At 36.0% G+C, this 17910-nt stretch overlaps 1 protein-coding gene across 6 annotated transcripts in view; it reads left to right on the top strand.

Annotated features, from left to right (window-relative positions):
• LRRC7 (leucine rich repeat containing 7) overlaps nucleotides 1-17910 on the top strand; it is a 933028-nt gene that overhangs the window by 791310 nt on the left and 123808 nt on the right. For all 6 annotated transcript variants that reach the window (XM_073896539.1, XM_073896538.1, XM_073896541.1 and 3 more), the window contains 2 exons: nucleotides 8219-8293; nucleotides 14040-14184. In XM_073896539.1, coding sequence (XP_073752640.1) covers nucleotides 8219-8293; nucleotides 14040-14184 — 220 coding nt within the window. The remainder of the gene's footprint in view (nucleotides 1-8218; nucleotides 8294-14039; nucleotides 14185-17910) is intronic.

The raw sequence follows: 17910 nt of genomic DNA, 5'->3' as shown, positions 1-17910 counted from the left end.
CATCAGAGCGGAACACTTTTAATCATCCAATTTTGTGTATCAGAAAGGGTTTCAACTGTGCACTATGAAATGCATGAATGGAAAGTTTCCCAGTTACGAGAGCTAAAGGGCTGTAGTACGCCAAGCGTATTATTAAATAAAAAATTTAAAGAGAAATGGGAGAAAAGTTTCTTAGAATGTAATCTTGGTTCCTTGGCAAATTGCAAACTCTAAAGATTATCAGACAAAGAGGGCAAGCCTAAAAATATAAATAAATTTGAAGCATTGATCTCAAAATTAAGAAGAAATGTAGTAACTGAAATATCTCAATGAAGTATGATAATTACATCACTTTGGTTAGAGAATATAATTTTTCAGATTTGCATTTGGTATTTTATGTTTGTTGATTTGAGAAAAAACCTTTTATTTATCATCTGCATTTTGAAACAGGTTCCATCCTACTGCCTTCTAGTTCTGCACAGTGTCTGGGAATAACAAGTTATTATATCACCAGATCATCTCATCAACTTTAAGACACTTAAAATTTAAAGTTCCTTTTCTTTTTGTTAATTTTAATTTTTATTTGCTTATTTATTTTTAAGTAGGCCCCACACCCAGTGTGGAGCCCAATGTGGGGCTTGAACTCATGACCCCGAGATCAAGACCTGAGTTGAGATCAAGAGTCAGATGCCCAATTGACCCAGACACTCAGGAACCACCCCCCAACATTTTTTTTCTAAGTTTTAAAATTTTAAGGTTTCCTAGTCTAATTTTGACAAAATTAGATAAATGTCAAAAGTTATGCTTTTCGGTTAATATTTCTCTTTATCTCATGGAAGAAAAAATTTAATAGGTATATAAATAAATATAGTCAAACTCTATGCAAATTAGTGGAATAAAAGTAGCACATATAGCCAAACCCATAGAACAGCCTAAAATTGTATATACATGACAGGAGTTATTGCAATTTGTTGCAGTCATGCAAAATATATGTTCCATTTGTGTTAATACTGATGTAATCATTTTCTCAGCTCATTTTAACTAATCAAAATAAGGTCACTTCAAAAAAAATTCTAAAGTGGTTTAGGTGGGTATAAATTTAGAAGACTAAAATGTTCTCTAATCTTTTTTATTATTAAATATAATGCCTATATGCTATAGAAAATTTGGAAATTATAGAAAAAATGTGAAGAAGGAAAATTTTAATCACTCATCATCTCACCATTGATATTTTTTAAATTAACATTTTGATAGTTTCTTCTGATATTTTTCTAATTTTAAAAAAAGTGAAAACATATAAAAGTATACCTGCTGAGTGAAATAAATAGATCAGAGAAAAACAATTTTCATATGATCTCACTGATATGTGGACTTTAAGAAACGAAACAGAGGATCATAGGGAAAGAGAGGAAAAGATTTTTTAAAAGTACATTTTTATAAAATATATAAATATTTCTATAAATATACCTTTTATAAATATTTATATTTTAAAATGTGTATTTTATGAAGATATAAAATATAAAAATTTTAAAGAAATATACAAACTCCTACTAGCCAAAACGAACACATTAACTATTTTTTTGTATTTGAATTCAATCTTTTTCTGAAAGAAATAAAACACTGTAGATCAAATGGGAAGTCTTTTATGCTGTCCCTCCTAGTCTTGTTCTCATCACAGCACAATTGCAACTTTGAATTTGATGTGCTTCTATTCCATATATTCCTATTTTAACTGCATGTATATGTGTATATATATATAGCACTGTTTTGTAATTTGTGGAAATCGATTTGTGCTATATGAATTTTATACCTATTTTTTCATTCAGTATGCCTGCAAGATCTATCCATCAGCATACTTAAAAATATAGATAATTCACTTTCATTGTTGTGTACTATACCAACATATGATTTTATCATAATTTGGTTATCTGTTCCCTTAGGTTATTGTTTATTTAGATTGTGACCAACTTTTTAATATTATCAATTATTCTGCACTGAAATTTTTCTATCATAAGATTTTTCTCTATTTCAGAGCATCTCAGTAAGGATAGTTGTCTGAAAGCAGATATGAATATCTTTGAGACATGAGAAACATATTTAAAATGTTTTCCTGAGAAGACTGTGTTCATCTGTAATCCTCCAAGCACTTTATATGAGTGCTCAGCTCACACATTTTCACCAGCATTGAGTACACGAAGCCATTCTTGAGTAAATTCACTCATTTTTAATGGAAACAATTGACGTTCCTATGAAATTAACTACAGATGGTCCCTAACTTAACAATGGTTTGACATACGATTTTTCAACTTCATGATGGTACAAAAGTGGTACACATTCAGTAGAAACTGGACTTCAAATTTTGAGTTTTGACCATACCACTAGCAATACACAGTGGGATGCTCTTTTGCCATGCTAGACAGCGACAGTGAGTCTCAGCTCCCAGGCAGCCAGGGGATAACCAGGGTAAACAACCGATACATTTACAACCATTCTGTACCCATTCAACCATTCTGTTGATTGCTTTCAATACGGTATTCAATAAATTATGTGAGACATTTAACACTTTTTTATAAAATAGGCTTTGCATTAGATGATTTTGCCCAACTCTAGGCTAATGTAAGTGTTCTGAGCATGTTTAAGGTAGGCTAGGCTAAGCTTTGATGCTCAATAAATTAGGTGTATTAAATGCATTTTTGACATATATTTTAATATACGATGGATTCATCAGGATATAACCCCGTTGTAAATGAAGGAAGATCTGTAGTTGAATAAAGGCAATTTACATGTAAGGTTGGGTGGTGTAAGCCATTTAATTTAGTTCAAAGATCCACTTAAGATTGTTTATTGATCATGAAATGCCATTGCATCATCTTCCTGTTATGGTTTTTGTTTCAGCAAGGTCATGTATCGATCTACTAAATTTATTTTCTCTCTGCTATTATTAGGAACTGGCTGAAATTTCTTCTGTGGCACATTTTATTATAACATCCAGTAATAAAAATATTATCTTTTTTTTTAAATCTAGCATATGCTTTACTTTCTTTATTGGGCATCTGTGATCACCAGCATTCTTCGTTATTTCAGAATTTCAGTTTTAAGCTGTAACATGATGTCATCTTTGGAGCCAGGAGACCTGAGGAACTATCCCAGATGCAGTTATGCAACCCCCATAAAATCATTCTCATTTTCCCCAGGAAATGATTATCAGATTTTTCACCCATAAAGCAGGACTATTATTGCCTTATGATGTTATTAAATAAATTAAATGAGAACCTTTGACATAAAGTAGAAATATAGGTTGCCATTAGTTATCCCTTTCTAAGTCTAGGTTCCCAGTAGAACCCAGTGTGCGAGCTATTTTACAGGCATAATTGGTCAGCTTTATCTGCCACCTTCTCTGGTACAGCCAAGGGAGCACATTATACAGTGCATCAAACCCTACCCAAATTTTTAGAGACGATGTGAGGCCTTTTGTTCCCACAGCATCCTCCCCTGCCCACACACCAACACTTCATACTGCCCAGAGTTCCAGCTTCAAGTCTGTCATTGCCTGGAACCACTTCAGAAATCTTAAACTCTTAACTTCTGCTCTCATTTGAATTTTTCACACTCTAGTTCTCTCAGTCCCTCACTTCTACACCACTTCTTGCTGACCTCATGGAAACCTGAAATCTCTTGCTGCCTCTGTTTTTTCCTAGACTGTCAGTCTCCCACCTGGCCCCCCCAAAAGTTAAAATAATTATCATTGATAGAGCTCTTTTTGATTGCCCTTAACTTCCTCTTTGACTCCCCTCAAACTATGCTAGTATGTGCCACTCTCCCCACGTGCTCTATGTGTACAAAATTCTTGACCCTTCCTGCTCAACAGATTACCTTGCTCCTTACTTCATCAAGACATGTTGAGACTTTCAGACATGCCCTTTCTCCACTTACTCTCTTCCAATCATCAAGCTCACCTACAACTATCCTTACCATCTTCCCTTCAGTCTCAGTGAAAGAGGTGTCCTATTTCTGTTCAAGGCCAGCTTCTCTTGTTCTATCAATTTCATCTTATTTGTCACCTCTTAGAATTTACTCAGTTAATTTTATAGCATTTTATCTGTCTTCAGTCTGGCCCTCTTTGCTAGTGTCTTTTTATCAGCTTGACTCCCTCGATTTCATCCTAGTTCCTCGATTTCTATCGCTAAGGTTACCGGTATACGACTAGTTCCAAAATCGAGTAGACATCTTCAGTCTCTTATTTCACTAGACATCTCTGCTGTAAATGATACTTGTATTCACTTCCTTATTCTTACTACAAACACTATTCACTGGACTTTAGTAATCCCTTACTCTCCTGGACTCTATTCCTTCTTGCCTTTTGCGTTTGCTCTTCCTGTTTTTAGCTCTCAAACGTTAGTGTTCCCCAGGGTTCCTCCCTCAGTCAGCTGCACCTCTGATTCCTTCCCATTCCCCCACAGGGAACTCATTCACATGTGTTTCTACTCCCACAAGATACCTAAGTTGTATCCTCAGCTCAGACCTATTCCCTAAGCTTCAGATTTTAATAGTTAACCAATTCCTGCACATGTCCACCAGTGTCTCATAGGAACCTAAAGCTAATCATGGTCAAAACTGAATTCAGTTTCTCCCATATATTTGTTTCTATCTCGATATTCTGAATCTCCATTGGTGGCACCACAGGTGCTAGGAAACTGGGAGACACGCATGACCCTCACTCTCACCCCTATATCAAATCACCAAGTCCTACTGTTTTCATCTTCTAAACATTTCCTGTATCCAACTTCTTCTCTTTATTCCTCATTATCTCTTTCATTACTAGCCCCATTAAGTTTTCCAGTTTTTTTTTCCTTTCTTTTTTCCTCCAGGATAGATATACATAAAACACCAATCTGCCACAATCACTTCCTATTAAAAATAGTATAGTGTAATATATGGTGATTAACATAATAATAAAAAATAGTATAGTGATGTTCCTTTACCCTTATAATAAAGTTCTAGCTCCCTAACAAAATATGGGGACTTCATAGACCCCACCCTCTTTTGTTAGCCTCATCTTCTGCTATTCACTCTATTTCAAACAATGCTCAGTAAAGCAAACTGCCTGTTGCCACTCATATATCATGCTATTTCTCACTTCTACTTCTGGCTAAAAGGTGCTTCTTGTCCTCTCCTCTCTACTGACCAACTCCTTCTCATGAATACGTATGTGGCTTCATGAATTCTTATGTGGCTTCCTCATTACTAGGGCATGTAGGTCCCCCTTTCTTTATATTCCCAAAATACCATGTATTTACTTTTTCTATGTTTGCCCCAGGAATAGAACATGAGTTTCTTGAGGGCAGAGACCACACCATGCATTATGACTCTAGTGTTATGCCTGGAACTGAGGAGATGTTTAATAAATACTTACTGAATAAAGGGATAACTAAATTATTAAAGTACTCTGTATCCATTCTTGTGATTCTTTTTTTTATATGATGTCACTGTGTGGCATGGACAGTAGTGTTCACCGAATACTCCAAGAATTTCTCTTATATTTCCCAGCCTTTCTTGAACTTAGGTTGAGGCCTTGTAAACAGTTCTAGACACGGAGCTATAAGCACAAGTGATAGGGTCACTTCCCATCTGAGATCTTTAAGAACAGTGGCTGGTTTTCTATACTCTCTTCTCTGCTTTGGCAGTTCTGGAAGTCTTGAGATGGTGGCAACACAAGACTCTGGGGGCAAAAGCCCATGACACTGGACAAGTAGTGGGAGTGGGAAGTAAGCCTGTCTGGTGTTAAGCCACTGAGATTTCAGAATTAATTTGTTACCACAGCACAATCGAGTTTATCTTAAATAATGCTCATTGTTCCACATTTATAAATTAATATCCATCTTATTACATACATAAGGTTGTATTGAAGTTATCAGTATGCAACTCATTTTCCTAAAGTCTGCATGATTCATAGGCTTAGGAAAATCTGTGCCATATGACTGATATTTTCCAACTGGCCTGACTGTTCCTAGCCAGCCCTCTGCCTCAAAGTCTCTGCATATCAGAGTGTGCTTTGTACATTTGATTTGTTTTCCATTCTTACCCAGCTTAACATACAGGTAGAGTAGTTCATCTAAGTAAAAGTGAGAATATTTTCCTACGCAAAAAAATCCCCCACACTTATTCACACATGCCTCTGAGTCTACAGCTGAATGCCATGCTCTAACTTTAGATTTTGATCCTTGGGTTTTTTTCTGTGTTTATTGAGAGTTTTTTTTTTAACTTTGTTAAATTTAAATTCAATGAATTAACATATGATGTATTATTTGTTTCAGGGGTACAGGTCTGTGATTCATCAGTCTTATATAATACCCAGTGCTCATTACAACACATATCTTTCCCAGTGCCCATCACCCAGTTACCCCATCCCTCCACCCCCCCTCCGCTCCAACAACCCTCAGTTTGTTTCCTATGATTAAAAGTCCCTTATGGTTTGTCTCCCTCTCTGGTTTCTTTTTGTTTCATTTTTTCCTCTCTTCCCCTATGATCCTCTGCCCTGTTTCTTAAATTCCACATATCAGTGAGATCATATGATAATTGTTTTTCTCTGATTGACTTATTTCACTTGGCATAACACCCTCTAGTTCCATCCACATCATTGCAAATGGCAAGATTTCATTCTTTGATGGCTGTGTAATATTCCATTGTATATATATATTACCACTCTTCTTTATCCATTCATCCTTGTTATAACTGAAATTTCTCCAAAGAATAGTACCATGTTCCATTGCAATTGCAGTCTAAAAGCATCAGAGACTCTCTCCCAAGTAGTCCTGGCCATCTCTGAAGCCCTCCAAATGTGTCAAAGATGTGTGTATATGACTTCTGCTGACCCACAATTACCAATATTCTCATCATAACTTAGAAACAATTCCATTCTTTTCCACTATTATTCTATAAAATACACTGGTTTTCCTAAGTGGGTCTCAAATTTTATTGAACTATGGTTGTATCTTGTTTCAGTGATTTTTTTTTTTCAGTTGAAAGAGACAAAGCATCTGACTTTCAGGTGTGGCTTAATTTCAGCCTAATATGTTATCAGGATCCATCTTTTAACTCAAACAGGCTCTTCCCTGTTTATCATGCCTGAAGATCCCAGTTTCTAATCCAGCAGGGAAGAACAAGAGTTTCTTCCCCTGAAGTCTCAGTGAAAGAAACGTGCTTCTCCTCTGCTCTGAATGGATCCTGTTCCCATCCTTGAGCCAACCCCTGTGGCTAGGTGAATACAATGCACTAATTAGCTTAGGAGTTCCTCACTTTCCTGAAGTGACAAAAAGGAATCAACTTCAAGGGAAGCAGGTGGGCTTAAGTTGCTGAATGGGAAAATTTTTGGAGAGAAATCAGAAAAAGTCATCACAAATCAAGAGATGATGCTGGTAGCAATAGCTTCCTTTATCCTCTCTATACTGTCTGCTGCCCACAGGTGGAATTTAGAGACAACTTCAATTTAGGGACTTAGATGTTTCATTATGCACTGTGTGTTACACCTTGATCATATTCTCTCTCTCCTTTCTTTGAACTCTTCTACATTATTCTTTTCTCCCATATGTTGTCTTCTGTTTCAGTTATTTATATGTATCTGTCTCCTCACGTAAATCATCAGCTACTTCAAGGCAGGAACCAAGTTTGAATTAACTGTGGATCTTGCCTTGTGCCTTTCACATACTAGACATCCCCACTATTCAACCAATAATAATTTGTCGAATAAGTGAAGGGATAAGAAATAAGTGGGTCTAATTCATACTATCATCATTTCACTATAATGTAATGCCTATGGGGGATATGTGTGTAAGGTTTTACTACACACACATAAAAACCTACTGTGTGCCAAGTACCATGGCATAGTAATTAAAAAGTAATTAAAAAACAAACACTGCTCTGCCCTTCAGAAGTTTATGTTCTAGTGAAGACAAACACACTGAGTAATTAGGGTGTAATAAATGCTATAAAGGATGATTGTAGGGTGTTAAGAGAGAGTAATAGATTTTAATTTTTATTATTGTTTTTCTGATTGTTTCCAGATCAGCTCTAGGTTTGCTAGCTCAAGGACTACCAGTTTTGATAGAGGTCTGTTAAACTTAGGACTTCTTAGAGGATTAATATTAGATTCCCAAATAAAGTTTCCAGATTCAAGAAATTACACTTATATTGTGCTAAGAAAAGACTAATTTTGTTCTCTTTCTCCTTATCTCTCTCCTAGCCTGAAGTTCTGGATCAAATACAAAATTTAAGGGAGCTGTGGATGGATAATAATGCATTACAAGTGCTACCTGGGGTATGTAAGTTTTTATTATGACATGTTGTCTAGCATCTATGTTATATATTAATTGTAATTAATAATAATCTTAATTTATAAATCTCAGTGTTTGCCTTTCAAAGTAAAACATTTGTTTGGTCACCAAGTGTTTTTCACAGTTTGGTTTTTTTTTTCGCATACCTTCTGTAAGTGATGCAGGTATATAAAATGTATGAAAGATTTTTCTTGTTCTTTCAGGATTATATCTTTCATCTCTCCACATACTGATTTTTAAAAGCTGAGAAGTTTATATTGTTATATATAGAAAAAGAAAATGCTACATACAAAATCCAAGTCTTATTTTTGCAAAATCAAACTAGATAATTGCTTCTGCTCATATTCTTAGAGCTCTTCTACAAAATAAAAATCTTTCTCTCAGTTTGGGTGATTTCCAATAGAATACATTTAAATTTTTGAAAATGGTATGTGACAAATTACAAAGTGTTAAAAATAAAAAGTTAAACTACAGTCCATTTTTTTTCAACTGACATACAATCCAGTAATATTTCCCAAGTAGTAGGTTTACCAGTCAGCTCATTGGGTGTGAACATTCCTGCCTCTCCATTCAGTGAAAGAAAGGCTTCATAGAACACTGCCTCTTGCCACTCATAATACATGCACTCAAATAAGCATGTACATACACACACACATCAATCACAATATTCTTATTGGTGATAACCAATTCCAAACCCCTTACACTGGGCTAAGTAGACAGGGTAGCTGGATTTGTAATAACTCTTCAGCCACTGAGATTTAGATGCGTGTTCCCAAAACCAGTTTTATTCTTTTTTTTTTTTTGACTTGACATTAAAAATTCCTTAAAATGATTGCAAAAGCAACTAGAACAAGAAGTTTTTCTCTTTTGAACAAGCACGAAACCACATAAAAGAGAAAATCTGGTAAAAGATTAAGGAAAAAAATACTTTCTTCTCTTATCAAAAGAATACATTTATACTGTCATCATAGACACAAAACAAAAAAGCATGCTCATCCTTTATATATTGATTTATTAAAAAACCGTTTACAAATACACATCTATGAACCAGAAACAATGCTAATGTTAGGGTTACAAAGATCATATATTCAATGACCTTGAATATATTTATTTGAGGAGCTCACACATAATAGGAGAGACAGATCTAGATTCCACTACACATAGGAGAGCTTGATTTGTGCCATATTCAAGGTATGTACAGATCTTGGGGCAACACAGGTAAGACACTCATCAATTTCTTGTGCAGGGGTTGAGGATCAGAATGTATGTCTAGTTGGAAAAAATCTATGCCTGCCTCTTTGATATATTTATTAATTCAAAAACACCTAGATAATGACCAGCTCATGATAAATGCTAGGTGTTCTACAAATATTTACTCAATGAATCCTCATAATGAGCCTATGAAGTAGGGTTTATTACCATCCCCATGTTATGGATTAGGAAACTAAAACAGAAAGAGTAAGTAACTGGCCCAAGGTCATGCAGCAGGTAGATAGTGATAATTCATACCAGCACCAGAAGCTGTTTTTCACTATGATGTTCCAAAATGCCACTGCTATAGAATCAACGGAAGGCACAAATGAGAATTACGTTCATCTTACTTTTCATAGCCATTACATTCCCAAAATCCAACCTTGAAAGTCAGCTCAGACCTCAAATTCTTTAGTAAGCTTATTATCTAAATGGAAAAGTAGTGATCAAACTGTCCATGAAACAGATAATGCTGCCTAATTTGTCTGTTTCAAGGGTAGATTTTTCTTATACACTGCTCTAAGTAGATTTCTCATTTTAGTTAGTACACTTGAGTTTCATATTTTGCTCTATTCCTTGTGGGAATCCCCCCACCTCCTTGCCATCAAGAGGCATGGCTTTCTGAATGTCTATGCCAGCAAATAGTTGCTATGCAAGTACCTAGAAACACATGTCTTTGAAAAACTAATCTTGAATGCAGCCTTTAACTAGCCCGTGTCTATCGGTTTCACAGAATGATTAATCCTAAATATTTATTGTCACAAGACACTGGAAAAAAAGCAAGTTCATCTTATTCTTAGTTCATGTATTATAAAATATATGTATGTATATTTATGTATACATAAAAATTAATATACTTCTAAAATACTTTTGGAAGCCTGAGCTATCATTTTGCTACTCTGTTTTTCATAAATTAGAGAAGCAAGTAGATGATGATGAAAAATTAGTCTTCTACATAGCTGTCTTGTGATGGTCCCTCTAAGATCAATCAATCAAAATGTGACTAAACAATGCATTGAACCTGTATTTATTCTTAAACAAACTTCAATATCTTCTTTTGTTTGTGATGGCTTCCGCTCCTTTCATTTGCTGTCTCCTGCTCACTTATAGACTCCTTTATGTCAAGGGGTGTTGGAGCAAGATTCAATATCCCCAAGGACTCTGAGGCTTTGGACTTCAAAGGCTTTTATCACTCCAGGCTACTATTGCCTTTATAAGGTGTTTGAAAGTGAGGGTTTGGAAAGACTCGAAAATAAACACCAAAGTGTTATTTTCCTTCTAAAAGTGATGTTTAGAAATTTTACACCAAAATATTGAGTTGTACTGCAGATAACAATGAAGGAGGCTTCAAAGAGTAAAGACATTTTCTCATGATAAAACAACAAAAAAGAAACACACACACATAAACACATATATCATTCTTTTCTTGCTCACCAGAAGAGAAGAATGAGCCATGGTAACATAATAGCTCCTTAGGGTGGAAATCTATAAGTAAAGTGACAGTATTTTTCCAAGTGACATATTTCCAGGCATGGGGAGAATTCAGCCCTCTGACCTAGTCATCCAAAGTACTCCGTTCCTAGATTAGCAACTATTCATCTACTCCAAGACTTTGCTCACATTCTCTGCCTCCATAGGGAGTGAGGGATCAGGGCTAGAGATATGTGCTAGGTTAATTAGAGAGTTAGAGGTCAGTAACTGACAAGATAATCAACAGGCTTTGTAGTCTATAATCTGAGAAAAGTGAGTTTGAATTTTAGCTCCACCCCTTATTAATGGGGTAACTTTGGAATGTTACTTGTAGTAGATGCTGCCATGCATCATCCTCCTGGTATGAAGAACTGACTCTATTTCCGAAGCTTCTGGGAATGCTACTTGCAGCTCTCCACCCTCCTCAGGAATTGTTCCAGCTGAAGAGACCCTCCTTACCCAGGGTCACATCCTTATTCCGGAAGACTTCCACCCAATGACCAGTGATAAAGGTCTGGCTCCTCACCCTTCCTCAGGACAACTACAGGGCAATCCCAACTTAGTGAGTCTTGACGGGCCAGCTGCAGACTTCCTCAAGACTTCATCATAACTCAGCTTCTTCATCTGCCCAGTCGTGCTTCCTTTCTGCCCTCTGTCTTTCACTGGTACTGGTCCTAGGAACACTCTCTCATAAACTTCTCTTTGTCTCTGCTTCCCAGGGAATCCAATGTGTGCCATTACTTAATTACTAAGTTTTAATGTGTGTTAAAGTGCAGATTCTGATTCAGTAGGTCTGGAGTGGGCCTGAGAGTCTACATTCCTGACAGGCTTCTAGGTGGTGCCAATGCTGCTGGTCTGCAAAACACATTTTGAGTAGCAAGGATATGAAATATTAAATCAAAAAAGATATATAAACTACTTAGCACAGTGCAAAGGGTTTGCCTGTGTGTGTAATGCTTATTTATTTACACTCTGTCAAATAATTAGAGACAATATATTAAAGTGTACACAGGTAGATTAGACGAACAAATGACCCAGTGAACACGGATATGTGTGGGGCATTTATTTGCGAAACATGCCCTGAAAGAAAATGAAAATGAGGACTTTCATCTTGTTCTGACTCCTGTGGTCCATGTCCCAGCTAAGCAGCCCCCTGTTACTCCTGTTCACGGTATGACTTTGTTCCTCCCTGTCCTCAGTAATTAGGTACTCATTTAATTCTCCTACTTCTAAATTTTTCTTGAGCTCATCCCCTCTTCATCCTCATTTCTGCTGCCTTAATTCAGGTCCTTCTTATCTCCTCAGTATTTCCAGATCCTTGTGATGGGTCTCTGCCACTCTCATCACAAATCTTTCTTCCACAGTCCCCTGAAGTTGATATTTTAAAGCACAAATTTGATCATGTCATTCTCCAACTTAAAAACCTTGAACAGCTTTCCTTGCCCATAAGATAGAATTGACATCTCCTCACATAACACATTAAGGCCTTTTAACACCTGGCTTCTTGTAATCGTACAAATCGAATTTCCCACTCTTCCTCAAACATGCCATGATTTTTCACATTTTGCTGTGAACGTATGTGTCGTTTTCTCTTCCAGGTGCAGGTTCTGCTTTTCTTGACAGTGTGTGTCTTTCAGACATTTTGCAGCCCTGTGCTTCTCTGGCATTCTCCACATGCTTTGTTTTCTTGCACAGTTATCGGGTATTATAACTATTTGTTTATTTGAAAGTTTCCTCCACTACTATGAGCTCCGTAAGGATAAAGACTTTGTCTGTATCATGACAAGTCTCTCCTCATACTTTGTTGACTTATTCATGATTGTTCTCCCATGTATAACACAAGCCCTGACACATAGTAGATCATCAAAAAGAACTGTTGAATGAACAAAATAGAGAATCTGTTTAAAGATAAAGTCCAAATCGGGCGCCTGGGTGGCTCAGTCGTTAAGCGTCTGCCTTTGGCTCAGGTCATGATTCCAGGGTCCTGGGATCAATCCCCACATCGGGCTCCCTGCTCGGCAGGAAGCCTGCTTCTCCCTCTCCCACTCCCCCTGCTTGTGTTCCCTCTCTCGCTATCTCTCTCTCTGTTGAAAAATAAATAAAATCTTGAAAAAAAAAAAAAACCTCTTCAAAAAAAAAAAAAGGATAAAGTCCAAATCATGATTTAAAACCTTTCTTATGCATTTGAAATGTAAGAATCAGCATGTCAACATATGCTGTTTTGGTGGTGATCTTTATCTATTATTTATTTATTCTTCTGCAGCTTTGAGATTGTTGTGTTGAGATGTAATTCACATACCATAAAATTCACTCATTTAAAATATACAATTCAGTGGCTTTTAGAATACTCCCCACAGTCTAATTTTAGAATATTTCCATTATCTCCAGAAGAAGCCCTGAAGCCATTAGCAATCACTCCCATGCCCCCTTCCCCCCAACCTCCAACAACCCTAACCTACTTTCTGTCTCTATAGATTTGCCTAGTCTGGACATTTCATATACATAGAATCACACAACAGATGGTTTTTTGTAACTGGCATCTTTCACCGCATATATTTTCAAGGCTCATCCATTTTGTAGCATATATTTGCATTTATTGCAAAATAATATTGCAACCTGTGGATATACCACATTTTGTTTATCCATTCATCAATCGATAGGCATTTCGGTTGTTTCCATTTTTTGGCTGTTATGAGTAATACTGCTTTGAACATTTATGTTTTTGTGTAGACATATATTGCATTCTTGAGTATATGCTGAGAGATTGCTGGGTCATATGGAAACTCTTTGTTTAACGTTTTGAGGTACTAGCAAACTTTTTCAAAGTGGCTATACAATTTTAAATCCCTGCTAGCAGTGTATGAGGATTGGATTTCTCCACATTCTTGCCAATGCTTGTTATTGTTGTAGTTGCTTTTAAAATTAGTTTTACAGTGTTGTGGTTTTTACAACTTTCAATGTCTTGTGAAATTTTCTCAACTAATCCTGAGTTTTTGCAATGTTATCAAGTCTATAGGGAAGTTAAAGTTGTTGGTATACCTGGATATGTCAAAAAACAGAATAGAAACGGTTGACTTGGACATTTCTGGATGTGAAGCCCTTGAGGACCTCTTACTGTCATCCAATATGTTGCAACAGTTGCCTGACTCTATAGGTGAGAATATTCTGTTATGTCATGAATGTTTATATGAAATGTATCATTTTCTTTTTTGGCATAGTCCTAGTTTATCAGCAGATATAGGGAATATACTGTTAATCTGACTGATACTAATAAATTACCAAGTTCCTTATTGGTAAAATACTATTTTTACATTTTGAATATCTTAAAATGAAATGGTAATAGTAGTTATCAAATTCAAGAAGGCTCTCCTATTAAAATCTTACCAAAGTGATATTTTTTAAATGAAGATCTTTTAAGTTGTAAAATGTTATTGTAAAAATTATATTTATTAGATTTAGAATAATTGATAACCATGTATATCTCCTTTTATCACCATAGAATTAGCTTCTATCCACAGTGTTGCCATATTCTATTTTCAATACTATTATAACACTACTATAATCTAGAAATAACATAAAGATGTATAATAAATATAAAATCTCTTTGTGGTTCTATTATTAAAAACAAATACATTGTCTTTTATATGCTGTTAAGATTCATGACAGCAGAGAATTTGTCTTTTAGTATATGTCAAGCACCCAATCCATTTTTGTTATACATTTTTATATGCGTAAAATAACTAAAGTCTCCTTCTAATTTAATAATGAGCAACCTTTTTATATAGATATCTTACTATTATTTATGAGAGGACTCAGGAGGGTAATCAGCCAATTATTTAACTTTGGAGATTAGTTTTTAACATGCTTTGAATTTGATGTGTCATATATTCTGGAACTTATTAAAACCTCTGAAAACTAAGTTATAACCTAGGTACACTGATTGAAAGGAAGCTAGAAGATAAGCCAGTATTTCAAATCTTTCTTCAATATTTTATTGCTTCCATTTTCACCATTCTTTCAGGCTAATAGGCTAGGTTTAATTTCTTTCTAGGTTGATAATTTTTTTTATGTAGCCACATACTTTATAACAATATTTTTCCAGCTCATTCTATTGTAAGACTTATCTAGGAGCTTTATGAACACTTACACATTTCCAGGCACTTTCTCTGAAAATTCTGATTCTGTACATTGAATCAGTACGTTTGTTCCTTACTGCCTCCTCAGGCCCTCTGATTTGTTTTATTAAACATAAACATGTATGTTATATGAAACATATGATCAGATAAGTCTAGAAAATACTGTTTTATTTTGTAGAAGGTGAGGAAGTATAATGGTTAAAAAGAGCATCCTTGGATTAAGATGACAGAGATGATCATCTGGTCAAGATAACCCTCAAGATACATGCCTTAAAATCCCACTCAATCACCACTCCATATCTCTTCAAAGACATAATGAAAATAGAAAAATGACTTATATTTGAAAAACATATTTTTGTTCCTTACTGCCTCCTCAGTACCAAGAACTGTGCCTAGTTTATAATAAGGACTCCTTAAATATTTAGCAAATAAAATAATTTAACCATGCTGAAAAAGACTGAACATCTACCTGAACCTGAGCTAGAATGGAAATATTGCAATGACCCCACGCCTGATGGGCTCCAGACCACAAACAGCAGCGGTAGCTGTAAGTTCCATTTCTGCAGTGGAAAAAAGAAAAAAAAAAGTACCTTAAGCATAACAGGAGAATCCACAGGAGATTGAGGCAGCAACTCCTTTTCTGCGAAGAGAGCCTGAAACAATCTACAACTAGTATGTGGAGCTAGCATTGGAGAGAACAAATATAGATGCACTGCTGAAAACTGTGCAAGTCACAGCTAGTTTGGACTGGATCTGCACTATCCACATGGGATGAGAGCTCCATGTTGCTAATAGGAGGTCTGGTTCTGAACTCCAGAAACCTGGGGTCATGGGTAGGTAACCATAAAACTGCCAGACAGGGATGGGTGAGCATAGATATGGAGAAAATATTCACCCTCACAAATGAGCATGCAAACAGAAATCTTACAGGAAAACTAATGTTGTAACAACAACAAAAAACTCAAATAGGAAAATTTACCCAGGAAAAAACAAAGTCATCCAGCAATGTAAAAAATGATTTTTATGTATGTGTAGCTCCTCAATTACACAAAACTTAAAATAACACTCATAAAAATAATAACTTGTAAAACAAAAACAAGAACTATGTCTAAGAATAGGTGGTTATAAAAAAAAAGAAACAATTAGAAATCCTGGAAATGAAAATGGCACATAGTGAAATAAAAGACAATATAATTATTTGTTTAAAATATCTTCCTTTAAGAAAGCAGATGGGGAAATTAGCCTTCTGGTCTGGGGAAGACAACATGGATGGGTGATAGAAAACATCAGATTCGGTACTTGGCCGGCATAAAGCTGACTGGGATAGAGAGGAGGGTACTATGTATTTAACACCTTCATTAAGAATCTGAAAGCCTTTCAAATTAGGAAAGTAACTTTGTTATAGTAGCTTACGCCGTCTCAGACTATATCTTTGGACCCTGTCGACCTTTCAGAGAAAATTACATTTATGCATCTGCAGAGTTGCCAGAGTCCCTGATTATACATATGGAATGGCTGACTTTGCTCCAAATATTCCCCTCTTGGTCAAGAGAAGGATCTGGGACAGGAGACTGAGAGCTTTATTCTAAAGCCCTAAAAGAATTCATTGATTCTGTTTGGATGGGAAATTGTATCTTATCTTCTTTATTGGGACATCATTGGACTACCAACATTTAAAAGAACAACCCTTTGGTTTTAGTCCCTAACATGCCTCAAGACTTTTCACCACTACTTTCAGACTTTGGTACTGTGATTCTCTTAAAGGCTACCTTTCAACCTGGCTTCATGGTGTTTGCACAGCGATCTGTGACCCAGCGCAAAACTTCTTATGCCCCACTCAAGTGACACTGAGACTGTCAACCCTCCTCTAGCTCCACTGGTAGGCAGGTGCAGTAGTTTGATAAGGGCTACCAAGTCATACAAAATTTAGCTGTAATGCATCACGCCCTGTTTTCTTTTCACAACTGATGAACAAGCTTTTTTATATTTCCAAGGTTGATATTTCTTACATACACACCAGAGAAGCTGAAGTGATTCGGTCACCCCTTAAACATAGGTGAATATGGCAGTGGGTAAGCAAACCTCAGAGATAAATGACCCCGGTGAGAACTGTCCTCTTTCCCAGGTGCTACTCTTTTCAGCACGGTATCTTCGGGACACAAGCTGATGTATTAAAGCTCCGATATTTTGTAGATATTTTCTCACAGCAGTCTGACAGTGAGACCCTTTCTAGCCACTAGAGTAGAGATTCTGAGTGCTTCTCCAGAATATGTAACTGAGCATACTGAAATTTAAAGTGCAATAATCGCTTTTTATTTCAGATCTATTCTGATTTACTCTATGCCTTTAAGGAGTCCTCAGAATACTTGAGGTGCGTGGGCATGACCCACAGCAGTGCTTCTCAAAGCATATTCACAAAACTCTAGCTGTACAAGGTACGCTGCACACTCACACACATTCCGCAATAACTTTGCAGAGTCACGTTGCTACATTAATATATTACAAGGTCCTAGAAAAACTTCATTAATGAAATATGTTTAATGTTGTTTAATTTAGCATTTCCCAAACACATTTGACCATGGAACCCACTATATCCATGAGAACAAGTTTTCTGCAAAAAAAAAAAAAAAAAATGTAGCCTACAGTATATATGCATATTTCCAATGTAAAACCAAAATTAACCACGCTTTGCCCTTGGACTTTGGCTATTTAAGCCATACTGATACTACATTGTGGCTGGATAA

This window comes from Callorhinus ursinus, unplaced genomic scaffold (genome assembly GCF_003265705.2).
Source record: "Callorhinus ursinus isolate GAN/ISIS: 27379988/994484 unplaced genomic scaffold, GSC_fseal_2.0 scaffold9, whole genome shotgun sequence".
NCBI classification, from domain to species: Eukaryota; Metazoa; Chordata; class Mammalia; order Carnivora; family Otariidae; genus Callorhinus; species Callorhinus ursinus.
The sequence above is the reverse complement of the archived record's forward strand: the minus strand, read 5'-3'. Positions and strand labels throughout refer to the sequence as shown.